The 27774-nt window shown below is 59.4% G+C and overlaps 1 protein-coding gene across 8 annotated transcripts; it reads right to left on the bottom strand.

Moving 5' to 3' along the window:
• Positions 1-895: 895 nt before the first annotated feature.
• Positions 896-19272, bottom strand: ZBTB21 (zinc finger and BTB domain containing 21). 8 transcript variants are annotated; one of them, XM_070073129.1, is made up of 3 exons: positions 19122-19247; positions 9879-10102; positions 896-7675 (listed from the first exon to the last, which is right to left on the bottom strand). In XM_070073129.1, exons 2-3 carry the CDS (start codon positions 9898-9900, stop codon positions 4464-4466), a joined length of 3234 nt encoding a protein of 1077 aa, XP_069929230.1. In that variant the 5' UTR covers positions 9901-10102; positions 19122-19247; the 3' UTR covers positions 896-4463. The 8 variants fall into 8 exon arrangements, with proteins under 8 accessions (XP_069929230.1, XP_069929229.1, XP_051686674.2 ...); XM_070073128.1 differs by lacking the exon at positions 19122-19247 and adding an exon at positions 12562-18997 and having other exon boundaries at positions 9879-12401; XM_051830714.2 differs by lacking the exon at positions 19122-19247 and having other exon boundaries at positions 896-5455; positions 6059-7675; positions 9879-18995.
• Between the last annotated feature and the right edge of the window lie 8502 nt (positions 19273-27774).

Genomic DNA, 27774 nt, shown 5'->3' with positions numbered 1-27774 from the left:
CTTTTATATAAGGAGATGCACCTGCTCCTTCTTGCCATGGAGAGGCCCAACACCACCTGGGGATGTGGCCAGCAAGGCTGCCACCAGCAGCTGCCAAACCAGTGGGGGCCCCTGACCCACAGTAAACCCCCCCACCCCGCTTCAGAGATGGCTGGATCAGCTACTGCAGTGACCGGCTGACCGGGGCTGGCGCTGTGGGACAGCAGGCTACACCGCCACCAGCAGTGTTGGCAGCCCACACGGGAGTCCCGGCTGCTCACTTCCTGGAGCCAAAGGCCCACGTGGAGACCGGGACGAAGCTCCTGGCTTCAGCCGGGCCCAACCCTGGCTGTTGCAGCCACTTGAGGAGTGAACCGGCGGATGAAGATCTGACTCTGCCTTTCAAATAAATACATCTTTAAAAAAATTGAGAAAGAGAATCTTCCATCTGCTTCCAATCCAGCTCCCAGCTGACGCACCTGGGGAAGCAGTGAGCGATGGCCCAAGTCCCAGCCCGGCCTGGCCCCAGCCCCTGTGGCCATTTGGTGAGCAAACCAGCAAGATGGAAGATCGCTCTTAAAAAAAGACAAAAGGAGAAACCCCTCCCCCAAAGACCCACCATTCGGTTGAACATAATTAAAGGCACATAAGCCAAGGTGGCTACTCGTGTGGCTTTAATGACCACATACAGGGCGCTTCAAAAAGTTGATGGATTTCACAGCTTTTGCACTGAAATAAACTTATCTTTTAATTCCACTTCGCCCTGTACTTGTGGTGACCAAGTAACCAAAGGCTCCGTACGAACTCCACTCGAGAGGCAGCGTGGCCCCTGCCTGTCTCAGAGGAGGAGCACAGAGGGGCCCTGCCCACCTCACCACCCAGGTGCAGAGCACAGCAACGAGACCACGACGCGAAGCAAAATACAGTACAAATTTATTGACTCCAATCGCCTCAGTTAAGGTTAAGCAAAGTAAACGGAAAACAGAATCGGGTACAAGCAAGCCATGGATTAACTTCCAATAGAAATCCCACCGCACCACGAACCAGCGAGTCCAAAAGCGCTCATCCCTAAGTAACACTGAACGGACTCCGCTAAGGCATAGGATGACAAAACAGTTATAAAACCACTCATTTGTCACAACAAATACGTACTCGGTGGAAAACTGCAAAGTCTTGGATTAAGGTCAGTAAGAAATGACAACTCGTATGAACCACGGAGGGCTTTGTGGGGAGCCTGGGCAGCACAGAACCCGGAGCCCTGAGTTCACCTGTTACAGTAAAACACTTTGGTTCCCAAATGACTGCTTCTGAAGGAATCTGAACACCCTGCCGTTACCGCATTTTTCTCCCCCCCCCAGAACCCAGACGCGGATTCTCCCCGTCGTGGCGGGGCCGGGGGGCGCCTGGGAATTGCACAAACACCCAAGTGTCTTAAAGTGCGGAAGCCACGGGGGAGGGGAAAACCTGCGCGAGAAACTCAAGCTCGGTAGCCAGTGTTACAGGACACTTCAGGCGTCATTCTCGCCAACACCGCCTTCCGACCTCAGAGGCCTCGGACTGGGGGGCTGATTTGTAATATTCCAGTCATGGCTGACCAGACCATTCAAAGTGAAATGTTAGGAATGATGAATAGTTTTTGTACTAAGAAAATCTGGGTAATCTTACTTCATAAGAAGTTCCAGGTTATGACGTGCACACACACACACACACACACACGCAACAAAGGCCAACTTTGGTTCTGCTGCTTCTCTGCCGCGCTGACCGAGCCCTCCCTCGGTCTCGCCGGCAGCCGCTGCTCTCCCCAGCACCAGTGGGGGCCACGTGTGGCTCTGAGGGCGCCGAGGACCAATTTTCACAGAGGAGGGGAAAAACAAACGATCCACCCCGAACACCCAGGAGTCACGCTCACCTCTCCACAAACGCAAACAAGTCACTGAACGGTTCTGGCAAAGTGACAAACGCAGGCCAACTCCAACCAGTTTAAAGTGAACACTGGGCGCTCCAGCCTGCACCAGGACAGCCTAGAGGTCGCGGTGTTGGTTATCTCACGTTTCCTGTGATCCCCCGCCCCCACATAAAGAAAATGACTCCGTAAGATTTTTAGATTAACAAAGAATATATTAAAACATTTTACATTCTTTCCACAACTGCATAAAAAAGCAGGCATCCTCAATACTTACAAGGAACAGTGCGCTTTCTACACATCCAGAAATTAATTACAGTCGGGAAAAACGTCCCCCAGAGTGTCTCCCCCAGCCACGGAGCTCCGGTAAGAAAAGGCCAACGCCTGCCTACAGGCAGTCAACACTCTCTGACTGAATAAAACAACTAATGTGTCTTTTATCATTCTACTTCGCAACATTTAAAATAGTTTACACGAGTAGAAGCATATTTTATTTTTTTGACCACCAAAATAAACTCTTTCAGCCTACTGCTTTTTAAGGTACAGTATAAAAAGTAATAGAAAACCCAGAACTGCGGTATAAATGTTTTTGGTTCAAAATTTTAGTTGAAATCTTCTATTTCCTGCCTAGACAAAAAGGTGAATACGGAACACTGGTAACTGTTTAAATCTAACATGTTATGCAGTCTATATTTAGATCAAAAATATTTTTTTTTACTGATTAACAGCACTATTCTTAAAAAAATCTTCAAAAGTGTAGAATAAAGGTTCAAGTCCTAGGATAGTGAGTTTACAAAGCCAAGACAGTAGGTGTCACGGAATCATCATGGCTGCTCTCACGCCACACATGCGCTACTGAGGGAAACGTCTCTTTTTGAAGCAGTGACAGCTACCAAGACGTCCAGGTGAGAGACGCCACGCGTTCCCCTGGTCTCACTCTAAGATGCATGATCTCCTCAGGAAACAATCAGTAACTGAATCTCGTTTTATTTTCCTTTTCCCAACGAAGAACAAAACAGTAACTACTAAAGTACTTTGGGATTTTTTTTCCCCAAGCGAAAGAATAAAAGGAAAATTTCACATAGCATTTCTGTACCGCACAGAGTCAATTAGTATTTCATGCGAATGCTCCTTCTTCAGCCCCTGTCCCCCCGCTGGCGTGGACGTGGGCACCCGACTGCGGGCAGAGCGCTCGTCTCAAGCACAGACTCGGGGCGACCACAGCACGGGGCTCATTTTTCTATCTGAAAGACCAGCTTGTAAGAGACTTAGAAAACTGAAGTTTTAATTGGGATCACGACCTTAGACGACTGTGGCTTCACAATTTCTTTCACATCTCTAACTCCCCCCATACGGTGAAATCAAAGGTTGCCTTTCCCAACACCGCATGGAACTTTGGGTAAGACCTACGGCACGGCGTTCAGTGGCAACTTATACAGAACAGGAGAAAGGGGAACAAAAGAGCCCAAACCCTGTGGGCCAAAAGTAGCAAAAACTAACGCTGGACCCTTGGTAGCTCACGTTCACGAGACACTGAACAGGGACGGAGCGGCACAGTAACCGTAGACTCCCACAAGTCCCGCCAGAGATGACCGCACAGGACAGAGGCAAGACAAGGGGTCTCCTGTGGGGGGATCTGCCTGTGGATGGCCCTGACCTCGTCTGTCGCTCAAACCAGTGCCACACGTCGGCTAGCCTCTGCGCCAGCTGCACTCGGGGTTTTCGGTGTGTGACAGCTTCAAATCAGAGGAAACCAGAGGCCCTCCGAGGGTCTGCGCCTGGGCTGGCCGACCCCGACGGCGGGCGTCCCGCGCTCGCCGAGGCCACAGGTGGACTCCGCGATCCTCCCACTTCCCAGCTTCCCTCAGGTCTGGCCCTCGCGCCTTACGTCAGGTGGCTGAGAGCAAGTTCTGCCATTTTGTAAAAATCTAAAGTGTTACTATTGCTGATTTAAAGTTTTACAATTTTCATACAAAAGATCTACATGACCACAAAATACCAAATATTTTTTATCAAGTGTCAGGATAACTTATTAAAGTTGAGGTTTTATCATCTTTTTATTGCTAAAGTGTTCTAAGATCTAAATCCAGACAGCACACTGCCCCACTTCCTGATACAGCTGTGGGCTTGAGCACGTGGCTGCGATTTGCCAGGACTTGGGTGTTGGAATCATCAAAAGAAGAAATTCTTTGACAGCTTTCCATTAGTTACAAATCAGTAAAAAAAAAAAAAAAAAAAGAAAAAAGAAAAGAGAAACCAGAAACCTCAATTAAATGATTATACTGACACCTTGGAATGAGCAACCATGCAAACAACCAAGTAATCCAACTTCAACGATAACGAAATCAAACTATCTTGTTACTGTAAGGTCTGGAACCACAGTATATTTATTCTAAAGTTGAGTAAGGACAGTACTAATGAACACCAATTTTATCTCAAACTTAAAATTCAAGCATAACAATTTCCAACCCTTGTTACTTTTTTGAAAAATATTTTGTTTGTTTCTCATGACACATTTCACAACTCAGGTGACCTCTGGAGAGGGCCTCCCGTTTCGTAACCAGGAGCGAGCGCTGATCTTTCAATTGTGTGTTTGTTCGTGACTCCAAAGACTGAATGCGGTTTTGAAAGTCCTGTGGCAGAGTTTGCACATAAACTGCCTCTTGAATGTGATGGCCGAGAGGGGCGGGGCGTGGTAAAAGAGGGTGTCCGATTCCTGGGGTGCAAACAGTTTGTCCGTGGCCGGAGTGGGGTTTTCGGACAGGCCCGTGGGGCTGTCAGGCTCCAGGGGCTGGATCTTGGGCAGGGCTGGGGGTAGAGGCGGGGGCGAGGGCGAGTTCGTGGGAATGGGGCACGCTGCTTCCGATTCCTTGTGCGCCGACTCCTCTGTCGCCTGAGACATGTGGGACTGGAAGTGACTCCAGAGCCGGAAATTCGTGCGGAACGCTTTGTGGCACACGTGGCAGATGAACGGCTTCACGGAGCACAGCAGCTCCTGGTGCCGCTCCAGCTGCTTGTGCACGGTGAACGTCTTGCCGCACTTCTCGCAGGGCCACAAGCCCGCGTCCTTGCTGGCGGCCGCCTCCCGGGGGGCGGGGCTGGCCTCGGGCGCCGCGTCCTCGGCCTCGGGCGCGGGCTCCTCTTTGACTTGGATTTTCAGCTGCTTGCAAAGGCTGAGGTCTTCGGGGAGGCAGGCGGAATCCTCCGAGTCGAAGTTGACCTGCTCCGAGGAGTCACTGAACACGCTGTCGTCCTTGGCGGCGGCCACGTGGTTCCCCTTGCTGGGCTCGGGCGGGGGCTGGGGCCTGGAGGCGCCAGTGGCTTCGCCGTCGTGGTCCAGGGCGGGCAAGGGGGAGTTCTCGCAGGGGGCCATGCTGTTCTGGTTGTGCACCTCCACCTGGTGCCGCCAGATGCTGAAGGAGGACTTGAAGGTGCGCATGCACTCCAGGCAGGTCAGCTTCCGGTACTCGCACCTGTCCTCGTGCTCCTGCTTCAGCTCGGGCGAAAAGAACCTGAGGCTGCAGTAGGGGCACACGGTGGCGTTCCGGCACGAGCGCTCGTGGCTTCCTTGCTCTACGAGAGAAGAGAGCTTAGCATTACAGAGGCGGCACTGGAAAACCTCCTTGTTCTCTACCGGGCTGGCGAGAGGAGCCTGCGCTTCTGGCTTAACCGCTTTATTGACTCCTGGGGGTTTCTCTCCCGGGTGCCTTTTTATGTGCTGCTTAAATTGCGAGAGAAAGCGGAAGGCTTTTCCACAGGGAGTGCAAGTGTGTGCTCCTTTGGCCCGCGACCGCAAGTTCCTCTTGATGCCTTGCTGCGCCTGCGCGCTACTCTGGCCCGGGAGCCCGGGCTTGCCGCGCCTCAGCCTAAGCACCAGCGCCTTCTTAATCTCTCTCTCCCTCACTATGTCAATCAGCTTTCTCTGGAATTTCTCATCCAAGACCGCGTGGGAGCTCGCGGCTGGTGACGGGTTCTTCACTATGCCGTGTTGGGTCTGACAGTGTGTCCAGACTTTGAAGTTGGTGTGAAACCTCTTGTGACAGATGTCACAAGCGTAGGGCTTCTCTGGGTTATGGTACATGTTAGTGTGGCGGTGGAGGCCCGCCGTTGACCTAAAGATCTTAAGGCAGTGTTTGCACTTAAACTTTCTGTTTGGTCTCGTCCCCTCCAACTCACCAAATTCGTCTTTATTCAAATCAGAATCTGGAAAATGATCGGCGTTGAGGAGGGTGGGGCTCGAGCCCTCCTCGAAGTGATCGTCCGGCACCGGCGACCCATGCTCGCTCGCCCTGGGCTTCTTGGGGGGCAGCCGCCTGTCCGCCTGGAACCTCCTCTTGGCCGGGAGCCTGCTCATGTCCTTAACGTCGTCTTCTGTTTTGACAGGCAGGTCTCTCGTGACCAGCGGCGACGACGAGGCTGCGGCCGCGGCGGCGTCCCCCACGGTGACCCGGATGATGTCCGAGGGCTCCGAGAGCGGGCTGCTGGGCTCTGTCTTTATGCGCACCTCCGACACGGGGGAGGCCCCCTCCCTGTCCGTGGACTGCGAGGCGCTGAAGGACCGGAGGCGGTGGGGCTGCAGCACCGGAGGCCTGTCGTCCAGGGCCGGCTTCTCGCCGCCGTCTCTCGAAGACGACTTCTGCGACAACGCGCAGAAGACACCCCCTGCTGCGTCGCCGGACAGCACGGGTGCTCCCTGGGGGGACTTCAGCTCTATGGAGGGCGAGTAGACGGGAACCTGGCTGTCCATCGACAGGGACCGTCGCAGCAGGCTCTTGACCAGCGGGCCGCTCCTGTCGACGCTCTGGTTGGCGGGCCGCGGCGTGCCGGAGGGGATCACCAGGCCCAGCTTGGAGTAGTACAGCAGGTTTCTGTCCTCGCCCTGGCCGCCGCCCTGGTTAGTTTCCTTTACCAGGTAGGGGGTCTCGGACGCGCTGCGGAGGGCCAGGACAGGCGGCCGCGGTCTCCTCAGAGCCAGCTCTATGGCTTTCCCTTTGGGAAGCTGCGCGCCCGCGCCCACCTTCTCATCGGCGCCGTCCCTGTCCGGGGGTGGCTTGGAAGGCAGCGCCGCGTTCCTCTTCCCCAGACCGCTCCTGGTAGCGTCCGCCAGGGAGCCGGGCTGCTCGGGAGCCTTGGCCGGCCCCACACAGCTATCTTTGGGCCAGGTCTTCTCCGTGAATGCCAAGCTGTGGATCTGCTCGGCGGGCTTTGGCGCGTGTGGCTTCCCGGCGCTGGCCTTCCCCGGCGCGCTGGCGGAGGGCCGGGAACCCTGGCCGAGGTCCGGCTGGTTCTGCCCGGCGGCTTTTCCTGGTGCGTCGTTCCTGCTCTGACAAACGATGACACTTCTCTTCTGAGAACTGTTCTCGTCGTCGTCCGCGAACGCCTTCCTCCTGTTGGGACGCGCCGGGAAGGGGGCGTGAGGGGTCTTGGAAACGATGTTGGTCAGGAAGGAGATCCCCAGGCTGTAGCCCAGCTCCTGCACGGCGGCGAGGCTGCTCTTCTCCACGAACAGCGAGGAGGAGTAGATGTAGTTCAGCACGTTGTCGAAAGCATCTGGCTCGCAGAAGTCGAGCTGGAACACGGTCTGCGCCTCGTTCTCCTTGTTGGTGAATAAACTCTGGAAGTACTCGCTGCTGGCGGCCAGCACGTTCTTGTGCGCGCGGAACTTCTGGTCGCCCACGATGAGCAGCACGTCGCACAGCTGCCCCTTGAGGCGCTCCTCGTTGAGGGCGCTCAGGAGGGAGATGGCGTGCGCCGGGTTGATGTAGTGCAGCAGCCCCTCCATCGCACGCCCGTCTGAAAGACACAAGGAGCAGCGGTCAAGGCTCCGCGCCGCAGGGGGCGCCCCCGGGCCAGGAGGCATCAGCTAGTTTCTTGTTCCCCAGGAGCCAATACTAGGCTGACACAAAGTTTGCAGATGAACACTCTTGTTTAAATAATTGTGAAAACATAAAGTAACAAGTCTCAGGGTTCAAATGCCTCATTCAGCATTAAAGCTGCAGAACTGTAAACTAAGAACTGTAACAGAGGCATTTTTTTTTTTTTTTTTGACAGGCAGAGTGGACAGTGAGGGAGAGGACAGAGAGAAAGGTCTTCCTTTGCCGTTGGTTCACCCTCCAATGGCCGCCGCGGCCGGCGCACCGCGCCGATCCGATGGCAGGAGCCAGGTGCTTCTCCTGGTCTCCCATGGGGTGCAGGGCCCAAGCACCTGGGCCATCCTCCACTGCACTCGGGCCACAGCAGAGAGCTGGCCTGGAAGAGGGGCAACCGGGACAGAATCCGGCGCCCTGACCGGGACTAGAACCCGGTGTGCCGGCGCTGCAGGCGGAGGATTAGCCTAGTAAGTCGCACCGCCAGTCAACAGAGGCATTTTTATATCAAAAAAGCTGTTAGAAATTGTTAGAAATATTTGAAAACAAAGGTTTAGGGGCTGGTGCTACGGAGCAGCAGGTTGAGCTGCTGCCTTCGATGCTGGCATCCCATGTGGGCGCTGGCTCCAGTCCCGGCTGCTCCACTTCTGATCCAGCTTCCTGCTAACGTGCCCGAGAAGGCAGCTGAGGATGGCCCAGGTGCCTGTGCCCCGACACCCGTGCGGGAGACCAGGCGGCGTTCCCAGCTCCTGGCTTTGGTCTGGCCTAGCCCGATGGTTGTGGTCACTTGCAGAGTGAACCCGCAGTTAGAGAAGATCTCTCTCTCCCCTGCCTCTGTCATTCTACATGAAATAAATATATTTAAAAAAAAAAGAGAGAGAGAGAAATTTATGGGACTGGCGTTTGGTGTAGCGTTAAGACACTGGCCGAGGTGCTGGCATCTCACCTGTGAGTGCCTGGGTTTGAGTCCTGGCTTCAGTCTCAACACCAGCTCCCTGCTCGTGCGTGCTCTGGGAGGCAGCAGGTGAAGGCTCTAGGACTTGGCTGGGTCCCTGCCACCCACAGGGAGACCCGGGTTGTGTTCCAAGCTGCTGGCTTCAGCCTGGCCCAGCTCCAGGCACTACAAGCACTTGAAGTGTGAACCAATGATAGAAGCTACCTGTCCTTTTGCCTCTCAAATAAAATAAGTACAAATTAAAACAAGAGGCCAGCGCTGTGGTGCAGGTTAGTCCTCTGCCTACGGCGCCGGCATCCCATGTGGGTGCCGGTTCGAGTCCCAGCTGCTCCTCTTCCAATCCAGCTCTCTGCTGTGGCCTGGGAAAGCAGCGGAAGATGGGCCAAGTGCTTGAGCCCTGCACCCGCATGAGAGACCGGGAAGAAGCACCTGGCTCCTGGCTTCGGATCAGTGCAGCTCTGGCCATTGCGGCCATGTGGGGAGTGAGCCAACGGAAGAAGACCTCTCTCTCTGTCTCTCCCTCTCACTGTGTGTAACTCTACCTCTCAGATAAATAAATGTTTTTTTAAAAAATTAAAATGAAAAGAAACGTTTATTATTAGGGTCCTTATTAACTCGATTCTTGGTTATATTCCTATTAATTCAGAGAATAAATATGAATTATCAAAACCCCTAAAGTCTATAATTGAGAGAAAATTGTTTTATTAGTGCATACACTTAAACATAACATTACTCATCAACAGTAGATAGCAAAGCGGGGGTCTTGTCAGACCTTTAGAAACACGTAAGAACTGTTCGGTGCATTGGTGAAGATGTTGCTCGGGACACCCCGTCCCACAGGGGAGTCCCAGCCCGCTCTGGATCCCAGCTCTGACGGCACCATGTTCACAGCCAAGAGTGGCTTCAGTGATTAGGTCCCTGTCACACATGCCGGGAGACCAAGACAGCTCTGGGCTGCTGGCTTCAGCCTGGCACGGCCCTGGCTGTGGTGGGCATTTGGGGAGGGGACCCGATACGAAGATCTCTCGTCTTTCTGTCCCTCTGCTTTCAATATATAAAGCTCAGGAAGAACAACAACAAAAGAAAATGTCATCGATTACCAGTAACTCAAACCCTGACCAAGGGTAGAAGCCCTCAGGATAAAAAGGTGTGTTCTGTCTGCTGTGCTAGTCACCTTGCGAGGCCCACAGCAGCATGAAGGAAGCTTGGACAGGGCTCCGCCTCCAGTGAAGGCTCTGAACTGGGATGTCACTGAAATCCTCTGCAACTACGAAACCAGACGCGAGGCCTCGATGGCGAGTGCGAGTTCTGGTGCCAGACGCTGGGGCTGAGGCGCGGCTCCTCCCTCGCGGGCTGAGGGACCTGGCGTGGCTGCCGGCTCCTCCGCGTGGCGGGTCCCTTGTGTAAAGTGGGAACAGCAGCTGTGCCCCCTCGCAGGGCTGCTGCTGAGATGGGCTAGCGTCCACTCAACAGGCGCTGTGCGAGGACTTTCAGGAGCTGCAGGACTGACAGGTGCTCTGTGCAGAGCACAGCAGGGTGCTCACACTCCCCGCGCTCTCCACTCCACAGACAAGGCCCCCTCCTTATCCACCCCTCCACGCCGGCTCCCACTGCACCCACACCTCCTCTCCTGGGCTGACTTATCATGACACTCATTTTCAAACTGAAGTAGTCCCAAGCAACCAGGGATATTTAGGGCAGTTTTGACAGTCTCCAGAAAGCAAGCTGTAGCCAAACAGCCTCGGCCCAGACCTCTGCAGCTTCTCCCCTGGCCTCAGGAGCGCGTGCTAGTCACCTCGGCCTGCAGGCCGGACAGAGCAGTCTGCAGGTGCCCTGGGTGACCCAGCGGCGTGTGGGACAGGCAGTCTGCAGGTGCCCTGAGTAACCCAGCGGCATGTGGGACAGGCAGTCTGCAGGTGCCCTGGGTGACCCAGCGTCGTGTGGGACAGGCAGTCTGCAGGTGCCCTGAATAACCCAGCGGCGTGTGGGACAGGCAGTCTGCAGGTGCCCTGAATAACCCAGCGGCGTGTGGGACAGGCAGTCTGCAGGTGCCCTGGGTGACCCAGCGGCGTGTGGGACAGGCAGTCTGCAGGTGCCCTGGGTGACCCAGCGGCGTGTGGGACAGGCAGTCTGCAGGTGCCCTGGGTGACCCAGCGGCGTGTGGGACAGGCAGTCTGCAGGAGCCCTGAGTGACCCAGCAGCGTGTGGGGTCTGTAAGCCACTCCCTGTCGAGGCACTAACTGAGGCACGATGCTGCTCGTCAACCAGTGACAAACAACGGCCTTGCCAGACGGTCCCAGGCTGCTGGTCACTCCGGCCTACACTTTCCTTCTGAGTAAATCCCAATTACTCTATCTGCAGTCACTTGACAGGCCCCTCCCCTTCCTTCGACTCTACTTTCTTTGGAATGGAAGGCAGCCTTGCCATCCTTAGCGCCTTCCCAGCGCCCAGACGCTGCTGGTACTGACGGAGCAGGGTCTCAGTAGCTTGCGGCACTAATTATTTTGGGGAGAGCTAGTTCCGATGCTGCCACAGGGAAATGCAACAGATGCAGAACCGAAGGTTGGACTCGTATTTGTCAAAAGGAGTTCCTAAACTCGACCTTGTGGCTTGAAACCAGTAATTAAAAAAAATAGTACAGCAACTAGGACAGCACGGAAACCTCAGGATGCATCCAGCGTGGCGAGGCTGCCTACAGGCTTGTGACACGTCTGTCCACACGCAAGCTGCACCTCTGGGATGTTAACTACAGTCAACCTCGGGGGCGGGGGCTGCCACTCTGGAGCCTCGGTTTTCCCCACCGTAAAGTACAGATAATCGGTTCCCACAGGACGCCACCGAGAGCAGTCAGGCAGTCACTTACTTACTCAGCACCCACAACACACAACCAACGCCGCCAGGAAATCCTCATTCATTCATTCACTCAACGAGCGGCCCCTGAGGAGACCTGCAGGTGGAAAGGATGGGTCCTGAGGATAATGGAGAATGATCACAGCAGAGGGAGAGCCGGGACAGCAGGGTGGACAGTGGGGTGGGCCAGGAGCTGCGGAGCGTCGAAGACCAAGGACCGATGAGACAGACTGTGTAGGGCTGGCGGGGCCCCCAGAAGACTTGGCTTTTCGCTACGTGACAAACAGGCAGCCGCCGGAAGATTCTGGGCAGTGCAGTGACAAAGCCCCTTGTCACACTGTAAAGGCATGAGTCTGGCCATGTTGTTGAGAACACACCAAGGAGGATGGCGCAAGGGTGGAAACCACAGGAGGTCAGAAGTCTACGCAATGACCCAGGTGAGGGATGATGGCGGCCAGCCCAGGTGGGGGCAAAGGCAGTCATGGGATTCCTCATGGAGGGCCAGCAGGTAGGAGAAGGGGAGGAGTTAGGGACAGCTCCATTCTGCCAGGGTAACTGGAGGACGTCCTACATGGAGAGGGGCTTGGCAGACAAGCCCGGGGGTCAGACTGCTCTCCTGAGTTCGTTCTGGTATCCTGGACGCGAGCAGAAACCTGCAGGGAACGCACCCTGCTCTTACGGGCACCCTTTCCTGCTCCCCGGGATCCCACCTAAACACCCGCATCTGCACGCCCGTCTCAGGCTGCTCTTGGGGGAGCCCAAGCCAAGGCACCCACCGGCCGGCTGAGGGACGTGAGATTTGCTATGTTCCTCAACAGGGAGCGCACACCGTGCCAGTCACCTGCACCTGCGCCGAGGAGCACACACTGTGCCAGTCACCTGCACCTGCGCCGAGGAGCACACACTGTGCCAGTCACCTGCACCTGCGCCGAGGAGCAACGTGGAGCACACTGTGCCAGTCACCTGCACCTGCGCGGAGGAGCACACACCGTGCCAGTCACCTGCACCTGCGCCGAGGAGCATCGTTCTCCTACTTCTTCATCCTCTGGGACGGCTTCCGTCTTCACGCTCTCCTCCAATGAACGCGCTCCCTGTCTCTGAGTAACACCTGGGCAGGCGTGTGTGCTGCCTATAGTGCCAGCACCCCTGAGTGTTGGTTTGAGTCCAGCTGCTCCATTTCTGATCCAGCTCCCTGCTGATGTGCCTGGGAAAGCAGCAGTAGGGGCCCAAGTGCTGGGGCCCCTGCACCCACGTGGGAGATCTGGATGGAGTCCTGGCTTTGGCCTGGCCCAGTCCTGGCCATCTGGGGAGTGAACCAGAGGGTGGGTGACCTATCTCTCTCTAACTTTGCCTTTCAAACAAATAAATTTAAAGAAAAAGATCCTTGTTTTTACACCTTTGATTATTAAATCTTGGAAACAACAGTAGATATGTGCATCGCATTTAACCTGAACATAATAAAAGCTAACAGCCGCACGCTGTGAGCAGCCTAGCAGAGCCCCGCGGCTGGCGGGTGTAGACGGAATCCCCAAACCTTTCTACTCCTCTACTACTCAGGACTCGGATTAGGCCTGCTTTGTTGCTCGGTGTATTAACGTATTTTCCTGATCCAGACAGAATAAATCTGCTGGCACATCAAACTGCACATTCTAACTATGAAAACCTCAGAAGACAGTGCCTCTCGTGCACAAATAGAGATGCCCCCTAACTCACAACAGGGTTGTGTCCAGATAAAAGACCCGTAGTACACGTCCATGTAACCCACCGGCCACCCCGCATAGCGTCAGGGGTCTCCCTGGTGACCGCGGGGTGATGCCAGCATCAGGGACGACAACCACGTAGTGCTAACCCGGAAGAGGGCCAGGCTCACAATCCAAAGCATGGTTTCTACTGAAAGCATCACACTTCTCCATCATCAAGACGCAGAAAAAGCCCAAGTCCAGTCCTCCTAAGCCGGGCTGCACGGACCGCTGCTGCTGTCTCCGGCCCACTCCCTTCCCACTGCTCGTCTCGACCCGACCCATCGCTGCAGGATTTCTGCCACTGAAGTCGCAGCGGGAAAACCTTGGGGCTCGTGGAAACATGGGTGAAGTGCGCACAAACGGCCTGTTTGAGCTGCAGGAAAAGCTGAGCAAAAACCGCATAGGAAAATCAGAATCTGGAACAGGGCGTCCCACTAACCACGGGAATTCTCGCACACATTTCCCAAACTCTGCCGCAGCTCCATTTCATGTTGTCTCCTGGCATTCCAAAATGAGACATCATTATGGTCAGGATTCATGGAAGACAGTACAGTTCCACGGAACAGCCTCTCCCATCGGCCTACTTGCCGCCGATCCCGGCTGTGCCGCTGGCTGGGTGTGCAACCTCTCACGGGCCAGGTGACCTGACCTGTTACTCGGGGCTAACGCTACCCACGGCTGACACTTCTGCGAGGAGATGCAGCGTGCTTGCAGGCCTTGGGTGTGTGCAGCCCTCCCACCGGGCAAGCGCACTTCTTCCCTCCTTACTTCCTGTGCCCTGCCCTGCACAGGTCGCAGCCGGCACTGGGTGGGGACAGCCAGCTGACCGCCTTGCTCCCCAGCGGCTCAGACTCCCGGACAGAGCAGACAGGAGTATGATGAAGGAGGCAGAGGGCTGTGACAACGCTCGCGTTAGGAGCACAGTGGGGAACGGGTGGGTGAGTGACTGGTGAGGACGTGAGGGAAGACACGGGATCCATCATTTACCTGACAATTACAGTAGTCAAAGGCTCTAATCCTCAAATCTCTACCACATCCACTTTTTGAAATGTTCATCTGATCTTGGTGGGCTTAAAACTCCTGGAGGCGGGGCTGCAGCCGTGGTGTAGTGGGTAAAGCTGCCGCCTGCAACGCTGGCATCCTATGTGGGCATCAGTTCGAGTCCCGGCTGCTCCACTGCTGGTCCAGCTCCCTGCTAATGCACCTGGGAGAGCAGTGGAGGACGGCCCAAGCCCTGGGCCCCTGCACGTACGTGGGAGACACGGAATTCCGACGCTCCTGGCGTCAGACTGGCCCGGCTCCGGCTGTACAGCCAGCTGGGGAGTGAGCCAGCAGATGGAAGATCTCTGCCTGCTCCCTTTCAAGTAAAGAAGCGGCCTCAGGCCCCCAGAGCGCTCTTGAGAAGCGAAGTCCTCGACAGCTGCATGCAGACAACCCTCCACGGCACCTTCAGTCCCTCTGCACACGCGCCAAGGGGCAGGGCTCCCTCACACGTTTAACTCCCCCTAAGTGCTCTCTGCTTGCAGGGAGGAAGATGTGGGGCACACGGGACAGCGGGTGGCTTTGGGATCCAGATCATTCTGCAGAAAGAAGGAAGCAGAGCACAGTGGGGCACCAGGAACGACAGCAGGAAGTGAGCAGCGAGACAGGGACGGCGAGACAGTCCCAGCAGACCCGGGCTGGGCTGGGAGCTAAGGCACGAGTCAGCCGATTCCAGGACTAGCCCAGGACATCCTCACAGATCCTGCAGGAAAACGCCTCTTGACGTCCAAAACATCAACCTGACACTGAACCCAGGGAACGCTGGTCCTTGGGAATGTCGTAGACCGCTCACACAGTCCTGACCATGACACTGGGAAAACAGGGGTGCATGGAACAGGAGAACATGTGGTAGAAATCCTAAGGCCTACGCTTGGACAGAGCTCACCCCGAGCCCGCACCTCTCTCCATCTGATCTTGCTCTCGACAGTACAAGTCGGTTCTCAGAACTTATCTGAAAGCCTCGGATTTCAAAGCCAGGCTGGCTGAGGTGACCCCTTGGGGGAGAGTCGCGTTACGGCCTCACACGCCATCTCCAGCCCCTCTCTGGGATTTGATCTTGGTGCAGAGGTGCATTCTCGGCCACATCCAGCCAACGGCCCCCCCGTCACCTGGCTCGGCCCCTATTCTGCCCCTCGGGTCACAGAGCTGTGGTTCTGCCGGCCGCCCCAGACACTGCTCTTCCCGGCGACAGTCCCGTTTTCACTCTGGGGTAGGCACACACTAAGCCAAGCCAACTACAGACTCTCTCCCTGGCAGAGGGCTCCTGAGAGAGCGAAGACAGTGAGTGACCGCCTGAACCCACGACACTGCCTGCTACAGATTGCTGGGCTCCGCTTGGTTTTTGTCCTTCCTGACCCATATATATACATTTTAACAGTTTCTCCTGAAACTCCAAGAGCAGCCAGTATCTTTACAATAAACTCCTGTCTCTACTGAAGCCAATCAGTTTCTGCTCATTATTAAAGAACTCAACCAGCTCCCTCACGGGGACGCACTCTCCCCATCCCGCCCCCCGCTGGCAGACTGAGCCCCAAACACTGCTCGGGTGACCCATGACCATCAGTAAATCGGCTTATTTACTGCCTCCATGTGCAGGCATGGCTGGATGTGTCTCAAACACAGGCGTGCTCACACAGAGCAGGCCCGCCGCTCCCTGGTGAGGTCAACCGCTGGCTTCCGTTTGTGCGGAGCGCCTGGAGGGGCACCGCGGGAGCCCGGCTGGTTGCAGGAGTAGGGATTCAGAGGGGACGGCGAGGACACCCTGACGAGATTTCAGTTGAGACCTAGGGTTTGAATGAAGAGTCAGCCCTGACCTCAGCCAGACAAAATAACGGGCTGGCGTTACGGCACAGCAGGCCACGCAGCTGCCTGCAATGCTGGCGTCCCATCCGGGTGCCACTTCAAGTCCTGGCTGCTCCGCCTCCGATCCAGCTCCCTGCTAAAGCGCCTGGGAAAGCAGTGGAAGATGCCCACGTGCTTGGGCCCCTGCACCCGCGTGGGAGAGAGACCCCGGCTCCTGGCTTCCACCTGGCCCGGCCCCGGCTCTTAGGGCCACTTGAGGAGTGAACTAAGGGGATCTTTCTGTGCCCCTCTCTCTGTAACGGTCTTTCAAATAAATAAATAAATCTAAAAATTAAAAAAATAAAAGCAATAGGTCTCCATTAAGCTAAAATGCAAAATTTGTTGAAACACAAACCATCTGGCTTCAGACTCTAAAATTCTTCGTCCCTCGTGTGTCCCCTGTGGCAATGCCCTGCTGGTTGCCTTGTCTGAGACACCCCTGCAGCCCGTCCTAGCCCCTCCGACCCCCGCTCCTGCAAACATTCGCCCCGTTCACGGCGCACGGAGCGTCTGCTGTGGGCTGACCTGCCGGCCCCACCCATTCAGACGTCCAGGTCCTGATCCCTCGCGCCTCACACTTGCAGACCAAATCTTTAAAGAGGTAATGAAGTCAGAACCAAGTCTTCAGGGTGGGCCGTGACCCGACACGGCGGGGCCCTTCCCGCACCGTCCACCCTGGACCTCCCGGGATCTGCTGTGAAAGCCGCCCGGTCTGCGGCAGCCACGCGAGCCTTCCTCCTTCCTCCGTACTCACTGCACACGGAGCAAACCTGCACCCGAGCCCCGCGCCAAGAGTTGCCTGTTCCCTGCCTGCGCCGTTAGCCGAGCCCCGCGCCAGGAGTTGCCTGCTCCCTGCCTTCGGCGTTAGCCGTTTACGCCTCCCCAGGACGATGCAGGCAACTCAGGGCTGACCATGTGTCACGCTATCCACAGGCCCAGCGCAGTCTCCCGGGCACACGTCTCTCACCCTAGGAAGACGGCGGCGGCTGTCCCGCTCCGTGTCGGCACCCTCTGATGTCCATGCGACGGTGACATCACCGTCCAGCGGCACATGCCTGCGCCGTCCCTCTGGGCACTGGCGCCGTTATTCCCGGCGAGCTCTGGTTTCCACCTGTGGAGCCCTAACGTCCGGCACAAGGCCGGACAGGTACCTGCTGGGCAGGCAGAGCCATCGTCCACCCTCCCGCTGAAGGGCCGGAGCTGCGTCTGCACCGCGCCGGGCAGCTTTTCCTACGAGATCCGTGTGCCTTTAGTGCCTACCCCACAGTCACAGACCTCGCGGGGCTCCAGCTCCGGGGCCGACTGCACGCTGCCCTCCAGGCGCCCCACACGTCCGGCGTGCCCCCTGCTTGGCCTGGTGTGCTGCCGGCCTCCGGGCCTCTCTTCTTGGTCCCCTCCAGCCACTGGCGGCCACCTGTCAATCCCCCTTCTTCCACAGGCCCCGAGGCTTTGGCGACAGCTAAGACGGCTCCTCCCAGGTCACATCCAGTCCCCTACCACACGGTACCATCCCTACAGCCCCCATTCCTTTACACACTCGTACTTAGGGGTCGAGTTCAACCTGACGGCCTGCACCCATAGCCGTGGGTGAGTGGACCTAAGAACAATGTCCAGGGGCCAGGGCCGGGGCGCGGCGGTTCCGCCGCTCCTGCCACACCGGATCCCACGTGGGTGAGCGAGGGTCCCGGCCGCCCACATCCCGACCAGCACCTGCTAAGGCACCGGGCAGAGCAGCAGAGGCCACCAGGTGCCTGGGCCCCTGCACCCGTGTGGGGGCCCTGAGTTCTAGGGCCCCGGCTGTGACCAGTGGATGGGAGATCTGTCCCTAACCCTGCCTCTCAAAAAAAAAAAAAAAAAAAAAAAAAAATTAAAAACTTTCAAGGAGAAATTTCCCTACAACCAATCCGCTCGCTCTCGTCTCCTTGGCAGAGTCGGAGACGCGGCCCGGGCCCCCGATGACTCAGGGTCAGCACCACCAACCGCCGGGCTGTGCAGTAGCCCAGACGCCCGCCCAGGCCCGCGGTGCCTGGAAAAACCCGACCCCAGGCTGGGCGAGGTCCGACTCCCGCGCCGGGCAGGCCCCCCGCCCCCGCCCCCGGCCCCAGCCCCCACCTCCGAACGCGCCGCTCGGGTGCAGCTCCCCGGAACCACGCGGCGGCCGCGGGCCGGGGCCGGCTACGACCGAGGCATGGCCGTCCGCACGCGGGCTGCGGAGCGCAGCCAGGGGCACAGGCCGGGACACGGGGGCCGGGGGCTGCGGGGCGGCGGAGACGCGGCCGGCGGCCGAGCAGGTGGGCTGCGGCCCCCAGGGGTCGGACACGGGGGCTTCGGGGTCTGGGAGGGCGTCCGCGGGAGGGGTCTGGGGAGGGCACGGGGGGCGCGCCGGGCGGTCATGCTCGCCCGCCGGGCGCAGGGGCGGGCGGCCGAGGGCTCCGGGACCGGCTGCAGGTGCGGGCGCCCCCGGCCGCCGTCCCGCTTCCGGGCACGCTGCTCGCCGCTGCGGGCCCGACGGCCGCCCCGGGCCGCCCCCGCCTCCGCCCGGGCGCGCGCCCCTCCCGCGAGGCGTTTCAACGGCTCCGCGCGGGGGGCGCGAGCCCGGGGCAGCGCGTCCGCCGCCCCCGGGGCAGCCCGGCCACGGCGAGCGGCGAGGCCCGGCAGCGCACGGCGCATGCGCAGTGGCGAGGGCGAGGCCAAGTGCGGGCACGGGGCATGCGCAGTGCGAAGGCACACTGGGCTACGTGGGAGCCCGGGGCATGCTCGGTGAGCGCCCAGGCCCCGCGCAGGCGCAGAAACGCCCGCCGCCCGCAACCCGCTGGTGAAGAAAAAAGCGGAGAGAAATCACCTCAGAGTTACGTCAGGAAAGGCCGCGTTTTGCGGGGAGGCAGGAGCCTCCCACGGGGCCCCGCCGTTCTCCCGGAACGACAGGCGTGACGGTTACTCACCGCTCTTCAGCCCCGAGGCAGACGCCGGGCCCCTTTCCGCTCACACTCGGCTCGCGCGCGCCGCAGCCGCCGCTGCCGCTGTGATTCCATCCATCTTGAATTTGACGTCATCCCACACCAGGGATGAAGTCATCGCAGGCAGCGCTCGTCACGTGCGCGGGCCTCCGATTGGCTGCCGGGCGCCGGGGGCGGGGCGAGCGAGGGGGCGGGGCCGGGAGGGCGGGCCCGCCGCGCGCCGCGGCCGTGGCGCCCCCGCGCCCCGCGCCCCGGCCCCACGCCCCGCGCCCCGCGCCCCGCGCCCCGCGCCCCGGCCCCGCGCCCCGCGCCCCGCGCCCCGCGCCCCGCGCCCCGGCTCTGTGAGGGGAGCCGGCGGCGGCGGCGGGGAGGAGGCGGCGCCGGAGGACGCTGCCGCCCGGCGGGAGCTGCTGCTGGGGGTGCTCGCTGCCGTGCCGCGGCGCGTGGGGGCGCGGCCGGCGGGGCGTCCTCTCCGCCCGGGGTCCCTCGCGGTGGGGCCGCTCGTGGGGCGCGGCGCCGGGCCCGCGGTGGCCCCGGGGGAGCGGGCCGTGGCCTCGCGTGGCGGCTCCCGTGGCGTCCACGTCGCGGGCGGGAGCGGTGTTTTCGGGTCTGGAGAAACGGCCCGGGGGCCGGCTCTCCCCGTGATCCGGTCCCCATCGGGCCCCGTGGACGCGGCTCCGCTCCCGCACCGTGAAGTGGGGCGGGAACGCGGGGGCCGGCCCTGCCCGCGGAGCCCCTCTCGGTTCTAGAACAGGCTGGAAGGTTCCTGGGCTCTGTTGATCTCCCAGAGAGGGGGCTTCCGGCCGCTGGCGCGCTCCCCAGCTGGCGGCAGGGCCAAGCTTCCGGGTCTCCCACGCGGGCGCAGGGGCGCAAGCACCCGGGCCGTCGCCCACGGCCCTCCCAGGCCACAGCGGAGAGCTGGACCGGAGGGGCGCAGCCGGGACTCGAACCGGCGCCCACGTGGGATGCTGTTGCCGCAGGCCTGGCGTAGCTCCGCACGCCGGCCCCTTTACTACTTTTCCAGGTGTATCTGGCTTTTGGAGCCTGAGCTGATGCACGTGGCCAGGGCTAACGTGATTTTGCGCGGCCTGAAGCGTGTGATCTTGCGTCAGGCGGATGGGAGTTGCAACTTGGTGCCTCCGTTGGAGATGTCTTAGCTCCCCTCGTTCCTGGGGAGACCCGGGACCCGGAAAATTTTTTCCTAGAGCTCTTTAACAGCGTTGACGCCTGTCTTTCTACTTTGAACTATTGTGGTAAAACAGAAAGTGGCTTTGCGTTTGAAAGACGGTGGGAGGAGCAGCCATTGTCTTTCAGAGTCCCAGCCTTGGCTCCCCTGGCCTGGGGCGCCCCAGCCCCGCCTGGCCACCGCGACTCCCCGCTGCCTGCAAGAAGCAGACCTGGCCGCGGCGGGCGCACCAGCCCCGCCTGGCCACGGCGCTGCCTGCCTGCTGGTGTTCAGGACAAGCTTCCTCGGCCGGGCGCACACCGCGGTCTCCACTGTAAACCGCGTGGTCGGCTTGGGCCCTCACCGGCTCACTACCACCTGGCGCCGAATCCAGCCGAAGCCTCCGGCCCCCGAGCCGGCTCCTTCAGAGCCAGGGGCTGCAGCTCTCAGCCCCAGGCTTCCTGTCTGAGCTGACGGCGCCTCTGCCCTTGCCTGTGCACACACTGGGGTTCCCCCTAGGGGCGCAGGCGGTGGCTCTGGCTACACTCGCAGCTGTGCGGTCTCGTCCGTCTGGGCAGAGCCAGGCGCTTGCCTGGGCGCCGGCCTCGGCCCCTCCCTGCTGTGTGTCCTCCCGGGCTGACCCCTGAACGTCTCAATCACTTTTTCCGCCCTGGTTTCCCATCTGCGCGCACAGCCTCCGCACTTCTCTCTGCAGTCGCCTTCCCTGTGCACCAGAGTGGGCGTTGAGAAGCCGGGGTTGCGTAGCGTTTCCCGGCGCAAACTGCGGTGTGCGGGGTGCGGAGGAGATGGCTAGGCCGCGCCCCCACCCCGCGCAGGCGCGCTCTCCTCTGGACAAGTCTCCCTCTGTCTCGAGTGCTGCCGACCACACGCTTTCTCCTTGGTGTTTATCTGCAAGGCAGAGAGCGAGCGAGCGAGCTTCCTGCTGTTGGCTCGCTCCCCCAGTGCCTGCCACAGCCGGGGTTGGGTCCGCCTGAGCCGGGAACCAGACTCCGCCTGGGTCTCCCACGCGGGTGGCGGGGACCCAGGCACTTGAGCCGTGAATCTGCTGCCTCTTCAGCGCATGAGCAGGATTCTGGGCCTGAAACAGATGGGAGACTCGAACCCGGGCCATCCAGTGTGCGACGCGGCGCCCCGAGCTGTGGCCCAAGCTGCTGTCCCGTGACGCCCGCCACGCCGGGATCTGTGGCCCAAGCTGCTGTCCCGTGGCGCCCACCGCGCCCCGAGCTGTGGCCTAAGCTGCTGTCCCGTGGCGCCCGCCGCACCCCGAGCTGTGGCCCAAGCTGCTGTCCTGTGGCGCCCACCGCAGCGCGTGCTGTTTCTGAGATGGGTTCATCTTCCTGGCTGTGGACGCCTCGGGTCCTTGGGTCCTTGGGTCCTGGCCCTCTCCCCGTCTCCCTGCGCCTTCCCCAGCCCCTGCTCAACCCCATTCTGGGTTTGGCGCCCCCTTCTGTCGGTTTCGCTAGTGCCCCCTGTGTGGGAGCTGTTGGATTTGCCTGCCAACCCTCGCATCCCCCAGGAGGCTGGCTCCCCTCTGCCCAGCCCGTGCCTGGCCTATCGTAGGAGCTCGGCATTTGTGTTGTGCAAACTCCGAACACGGAAGCATTCACACAGGACCTCTGGCACCAGGCACACAAACATGTATTTGTCTGAACATCCACGTCGTGTGTTTGGCCGTGTTCTTGTTAGACGTCTCCATCTGGGTCACCGGAGCTATGCACGCAGGCGAGCTCGCAGCTGGACTTCCTGTGCGTCCCTCGTCCCCTCAAAGGGCAGCTGTGCCCGCTGCCTGCGCCAGGAAACGCCGTGGTTATTCTCAGTGTCCACTCAGCAGCGCTGAGTCCTCTCAGGCCACCTCATCCATGCCTTTCCAGCCTGTCCTCTGCTGTGCCTGGCCACCAGCAGCTCTGGCCAATCTGTAGCCACCCAAACAAGTCTGGGTTGGGGCCGGTGCTGTGGCCCAGCGGGTTAAAGCCGCCGTCTGCAGCACCGGCATCCCATATGGGTGCTGATTCAAGTCCCAGCTGCTCCACTTCCGATCCAGCTCTCTGCTATGGCCTGGGAAAGCAGTGGAGGATGGGCCAAGTGCTTGGGCCCCTGCACCCACGTGGGAGACCCGGAAGAAGCTCCTGGCTCCTGGCTTCGGATCAGCGCAGCTCCAGCTGTTGCAGCCACTGGGGAGAGAACCAGCAGATGGAAGACTGACCTCTCTCTTTGCCTTTGCCTCTGCTCTCTCTAACTCTGCCTTTCAAATAAATAAATACATCTTAAAAAGTCTGGGCTTCAATTTTGAATCCTTTCCCGCCCAGTCTAATCTGTTTTTAGTCAAATCCCCTCTGATCGCCTAGCTCTGCTGCGGAGCCCCGCCCTCCCGTGACTTCTGGGTGTCTGCGCCTCAGGACGGGGGTGGGGGGTGCTGCCCAGCGGGTGGCTTTGCTCTGGACCTGCCTCAGGCTCCCCACCTTCCTCTTCCATTTGCCCAGCAAACCCCGGTTTCTCTCCCATGAGTCAGCCCAAGGCTGCCCCCCCCTTGGCCTCCGTGGCCCCGGTGATGGCTGTGCGCCCCAGGAGGCTGCCTTGCCCTCTGGTTGGCGCGCTCTGTCGGGGCAGAGGCCGTGTCTGGTCGCCTGTGTGCTCCAGAGCTTTGGGCCCTGCTGGGGCTGTGCGCTGGGCCATCTCCCCACAGCTCGCGTTTTCCCGCAGAGGCAGTGTTGCAACGATGGCCACTTGTGTGGTGTTTGTAATACTACAGTCCTGTTTGTGTTTCCTGTGCCAACACACACAGCCTTGTCGTGAGCTGGGGGTTTAGTGCGTAGGCCTCTGCGTGCCTGGAAGCGGGACGTTTGACTCAGCGGGATTCTCTGAACCGTCGTTTTCTTCGGAACACTGTCTGGTCTCCAAGTTCGCCCAGCCTGTGGTGTTCGTGGCTGTCCCTTTAAGAAACTGGGCTGGAGCAGAGTGGTGACTTCCCTGGGATTGTTGTGACAGATCACCATGGTAACCTGGTGACTTCAAACACCAGAAATTCATCCTTGCTCGGTTCTGGAGGCCGCAGCCTCCCATCTGGGTCCTGGGCAGACATCAGGGTACAGGCAGGGCCGTCTCCCATCTGGGTCCCTGGGCAGACATCAGGGTACAGGCAGGGCCGTCTCCCATCTGGGTCCCTGGGCAGACATCAGGGTACGGGCAGGGCCGTCTCCCATCTGGGTCCCTGGGCAGACATCAGGGTACGGGCAGGGCCGTCTCCCATCTGGGTCCCTGGGCAGACATCAGGGTACGGGCAGGGCCGTCTCCCATCTGGGTCCCTGGGCAGACATCAGGGTACGGGCAGGGCCGTCTCCCATCTGGGTCCCTGGGCAGACATCAGGGTACGGGCAGGGCCGTCTCCCATCTGGGTCCTGGGCAGACATCAGGGTACGGGCAGGGCCGTCTCCCATCTGGGTCCTGGGCAGACATCAGGGTACGGGCAGGGCCGTCTCCCATCTGGGTCCTGGGCAGACATCAGGGTACGGGCAGGGCCGTCTCCCATCTGGGTCCCTGGGCAGACATCAGGGTACGGGCAGGGCCGTCTCCCATCTGGGTCCTGGGCAGACATCAGGGTACGGGCAGGGCAGTCTCCCATCTGGGTCCTGGGCAGACATCAGGGTACGGGCAGGGCCGTCTCCCATCTGGGTCCTGGGCAGACATCAGGGTACGGGCAGGGCCGTCTCCCATCTGGGTCCCTGGGCAGACATCAGGGTACGGGCAGGGCAGTCCCCTCCTTGCCTCCTCCAGCTCTGGTGGCTGCTGGCGCTCCTGGGCTCGAGACTGCGCCCTGGCGCTGCCACCGCGTCACACGGCCTCTGTCCTGGGAAGTCTCCCTCTGCCTGTCGCGGGACACTCGGGATGGCCCTCAGGGCCCAGAGTGTTCAGGACTCTCTCCGGCCTCCAGATCTTTAGCCACATCTGTAGAGACCCCATAACGCCCCTTGCAGACTTCAGGCTCAGGCCCCGGGGCCTCCAGGCGTTCAGCTGACTACGGGGTGTAGCCGACTACGGGTGTAGCCGACTACAGGTTCAGCCGTAATCGGTGTGCATGCAGGTCTTTGGAAAGTGTGTGACACAGAAGAAGGAGACCGGACCGGGCGTCGGGGAGTGCGGAAGGGGCAAAGCGTCAGACTGCCGTGTAGATGAATGGTTCCCCTCTGCTGCGGCATTCACCCCCTCTGTCAGGCCCAGGCCCAGAGCCGGGGTCACACAGCCGGGGTCCTGGCGCTCTTCGACATGACTGAAGCTGGGCGGCACGGGTGTTGATTGGATTTAACCATCATGAAAGACATGGGGTCGCCCCAGCCGGACGCACCAGTTGCTGGGCTTCTCACTGAGGACCCGACCGTGCCCTCCTCTCTCTGGTGCACGGTCCCTGCGGTCCAGGAATCAAGTCCCCCCGATGGTCACGGGGCTGCGTCCCTACCTCCAGCACCAGTGTGAAGCAGGCTTGTGCCTCAGTTTGGGAGAGGACTCTGTAACGACACTGGTGATTGGCTATTTGATGATTCGCTTTGTGTGCAATGAGAAAATGGATTTAGATGGGATTTCTTGTGTGGTATTCGTAAGTTGCTGTCCTGAAAGGAGATGAGGAATGCAATTCTTTAAAAACCCCAGCCAGGGGCCAGTGCTGCGGCGTAGTCGGCTAAGCCTCCGCTTGTGCCGCTGGCATCCCGTATAGATGCCCGTTTGTGTCCCGGCTGCTCCACTTCTGCTCCAGCTCTCTGCTGTGGCCTGGGGAAGCGGTGGAGGATGGCCCCCAGTGCTCGGCCCCTGCACCCACGTGGGAGACCTGGAAGAAGCTGCTGGCTCCTGGGTTTGGATTGGCTCAGCCCAACTGTTAACGGCCATTTGGGGAGTGAACCAGTGGGTGGAAGACCTCACTCTGTAACCCTACCTCTCAAATAAATAAATAAATAAAACTATAAAAAAATCCCATCCCAGGATCCTTTTTTTTTTTTTAAGATTTATTTTATTTGAAAGGCAGAGTTACATATTGAGAGAGAGATATCTTCCATCTGCTGGTTTACTTCCCAAATGACCACAGTGGCTGGGGCTGGGCCAGGCCGAAGCCAGGAGCCTGGAGTCTCTCCTCTAGGTCTCCCACATGGGTGCAGGGGCCCAAGGACTTTGTCCGTCTTCCATTGCTTTTCCAGGCACATTAACAGGGAGCTGGCGCAGAAGTGGAGTAGCCAGGGCTTGAACCAGTGCCCATACGGAATGCTGGCATTGCAGGCCGTGGCTTAACCTGCTGTGCTACAGTGCCGGCCCCCACTCCAGGGTTATTTTAGAAAAGATGCACTCTGTAGCATCAAGGCTATGGACCACAGGGAGGCGTGGCAGCTACTGTTCAGTGTCCCGTGGACCGCAGGGAGGCGTGGCGGCCACTGCTGAGTGTCCCGTGGACCGCAGGGAGGCGTGGCAGCCACTGCTCGGTGTCCCACGTCCCTCGGTTGTGGTCTGCACAGCTCCCTGTGCTCTAGGAAGCGTCATTCCCGTTTTTACCCTGAGCTCGTGAGGAGGTGGAGGCAGGGGAGTAGGAATGACAGATGACCTGTCCAGTACAGAGGCCGCTCTGAAGATACTGCAGGTGTGCCTGGGCCCTAGCCGTCTCATTGCTGTCATCCGTGCCCTCCGTGACCTGGACCAGCCGGCTAGGGAGGGAAGGGTCATTTTGGCCGTGGCTCTGGAGCCTCCCAGGCCGTGGCCTGACGGCTCCGCTGTTTCAGCCCTTGTCCTCGCTCCCTTTCTCTCTGCCTTCGGGCCCGGCTCTGGGCTATGAAGATGACGCTAGGAGGTCTCCACACGGAAGGGATCCGCACCCTCTTCGGAGAGATGGACAGGGACCATCTGCGCCAGGTCAGTGCTGTGAGACATGGGGGTGTCAGGGTCACGTGACACAGTGCAGGGGGCTACTCTGTCCCCCAAGGCCCGAGGCCCGAGATGTGGATGCCAGACCTTTGTCCTCTCAGCGTGGGGAGCTCCCTGGGTGGGAGCCAGACAGAAGCAAGCTCTGGGACCCACGCGTTGTCCCTTTCCTGTGCCATGGCCACAGGTCGAGAGGGTGCGGCTGTGCTCACGAGGGAGCCGACAGTTACGGTTTCGGAGTTGGGGGCTGGGACCCCAGACTGTGGGAGACGAGGAGGAGCTCAGCAGAGGTGGTCTGTGCTCCCAGGGAGCCCCGGCCAAGGAGACCGAGTACGCAGGCGCCACGGCGCGATGCGGCCCCGTGGCTTCCACCTGGAGTCCAGCTGTGCCATGAGTGCGTGGCTGGAAGTGCTGAGTCAGGATCACGAGCGCGAGGCTGGAACTGCTGAGTCAGGATTGGACGCTGACGCCTTTAGGACAGGACTTTCCTCTGCTTTGTTTCTCAGCCTTGGAGATCCTGCGCTCTCTCCTTCACCCGAGGTGGGGTGGGCCTGGAGTGAGAACCTCCTGGATAGGAGTCTGGATGTGCCTCTAAGATGGGCCGAATCTCCTCTCCAGGCATTTATCTCCGAGGTGGCTGGTGGCTTCTGTGCCAAACCTGATGCCCTCAGATGTCTAAACAAACACCTGTCCTCAAGTTCGTGGTCGTTGGCTTTAGAGCTGGACTTGGTGAAAGAGCACAGAACTTCGCTGGCAGTTTGCTTGCAAAGCAGTCTCACGAAAACTGGGTCAGATGACTTAATCTGCTCTCCCCGAGAGCCAGCGGCCTCGCTCCGCCCCGTTCCCGCCTTTCAGGGTGACTCAGTAGTCGCGGTGCTGTCTGGCCCTCTGACACCTGTGAGATGGCTGCTTCTGGAAACGGACGCGCTGGGCTTCCCTCTGAGGAAAGCCCTCATTGCCGCTCCAGCTCTGGGACTCGTCAAGGGCGGTGACCAGCCAGGCAGCGCGGCTGTGCAGAATCTGCGCGTTTAATTCATCGCACGCACTCTTGGCTACAATAGACCTCGAGTTGGAAAGAGCCCCAAGAATTCCCCCTTACATAGCCGGCGCCGTGGCTCAATAGGCTAATCCTCCACCTTGCGGCGCCGGCACACCGGGTTCTAGTCCCGGTTGGGGCGCCGGATTCTGTCCCGGTTGCCCCTCTTCCAGGCCAGCTCTCTGCTATGGCCAGGGAGTGCAGTGGAGGATGGCCCAGGTGCTTGGGCCCTGCACCCCATGGGAGACCAGGAAAAGCACCTGGCTCCTGGCTCCTGCCAGGATCAGCGCGGTGCGCCGGCTGCAGCGGCGGCCATTGGAGGGTGAACCAGCGGCAAAGGAAGACCTTTCTCTCTCTGTCTCTCTCTCTCACTGTCCACTCTGCCTGTCAAAAAAAAAAAAAAAAAAAAAAAAGAATTCCCCCTTACAGAAATCTCTGGTTTTAAAAAATGAGTTGATCTGAGCCTGTGGCAAGGCAGCGGCTGAGTACCGTTGGGCGGCCCCTCCCCGGGAGGTCCAGTCGTC

This window comes from Oryctolagus cuniculus, chromosome 4 (genome assembly GCF_964237555.1).
Source record: "Oryctolagus cuniculus chromosome 4, mOryCun1.1, whole genome shotgun sequence".
Classification (NCBI taxonomy): Eukaryota; Metazoa; Chordata; class Mammalia; order Lagomorpha; family Leporidae; genus Oryctolagus; species Oryctolagus cuniculus.
This window is presented reverse-complemented; position numbering and strand designations above follow the sequence as displayed.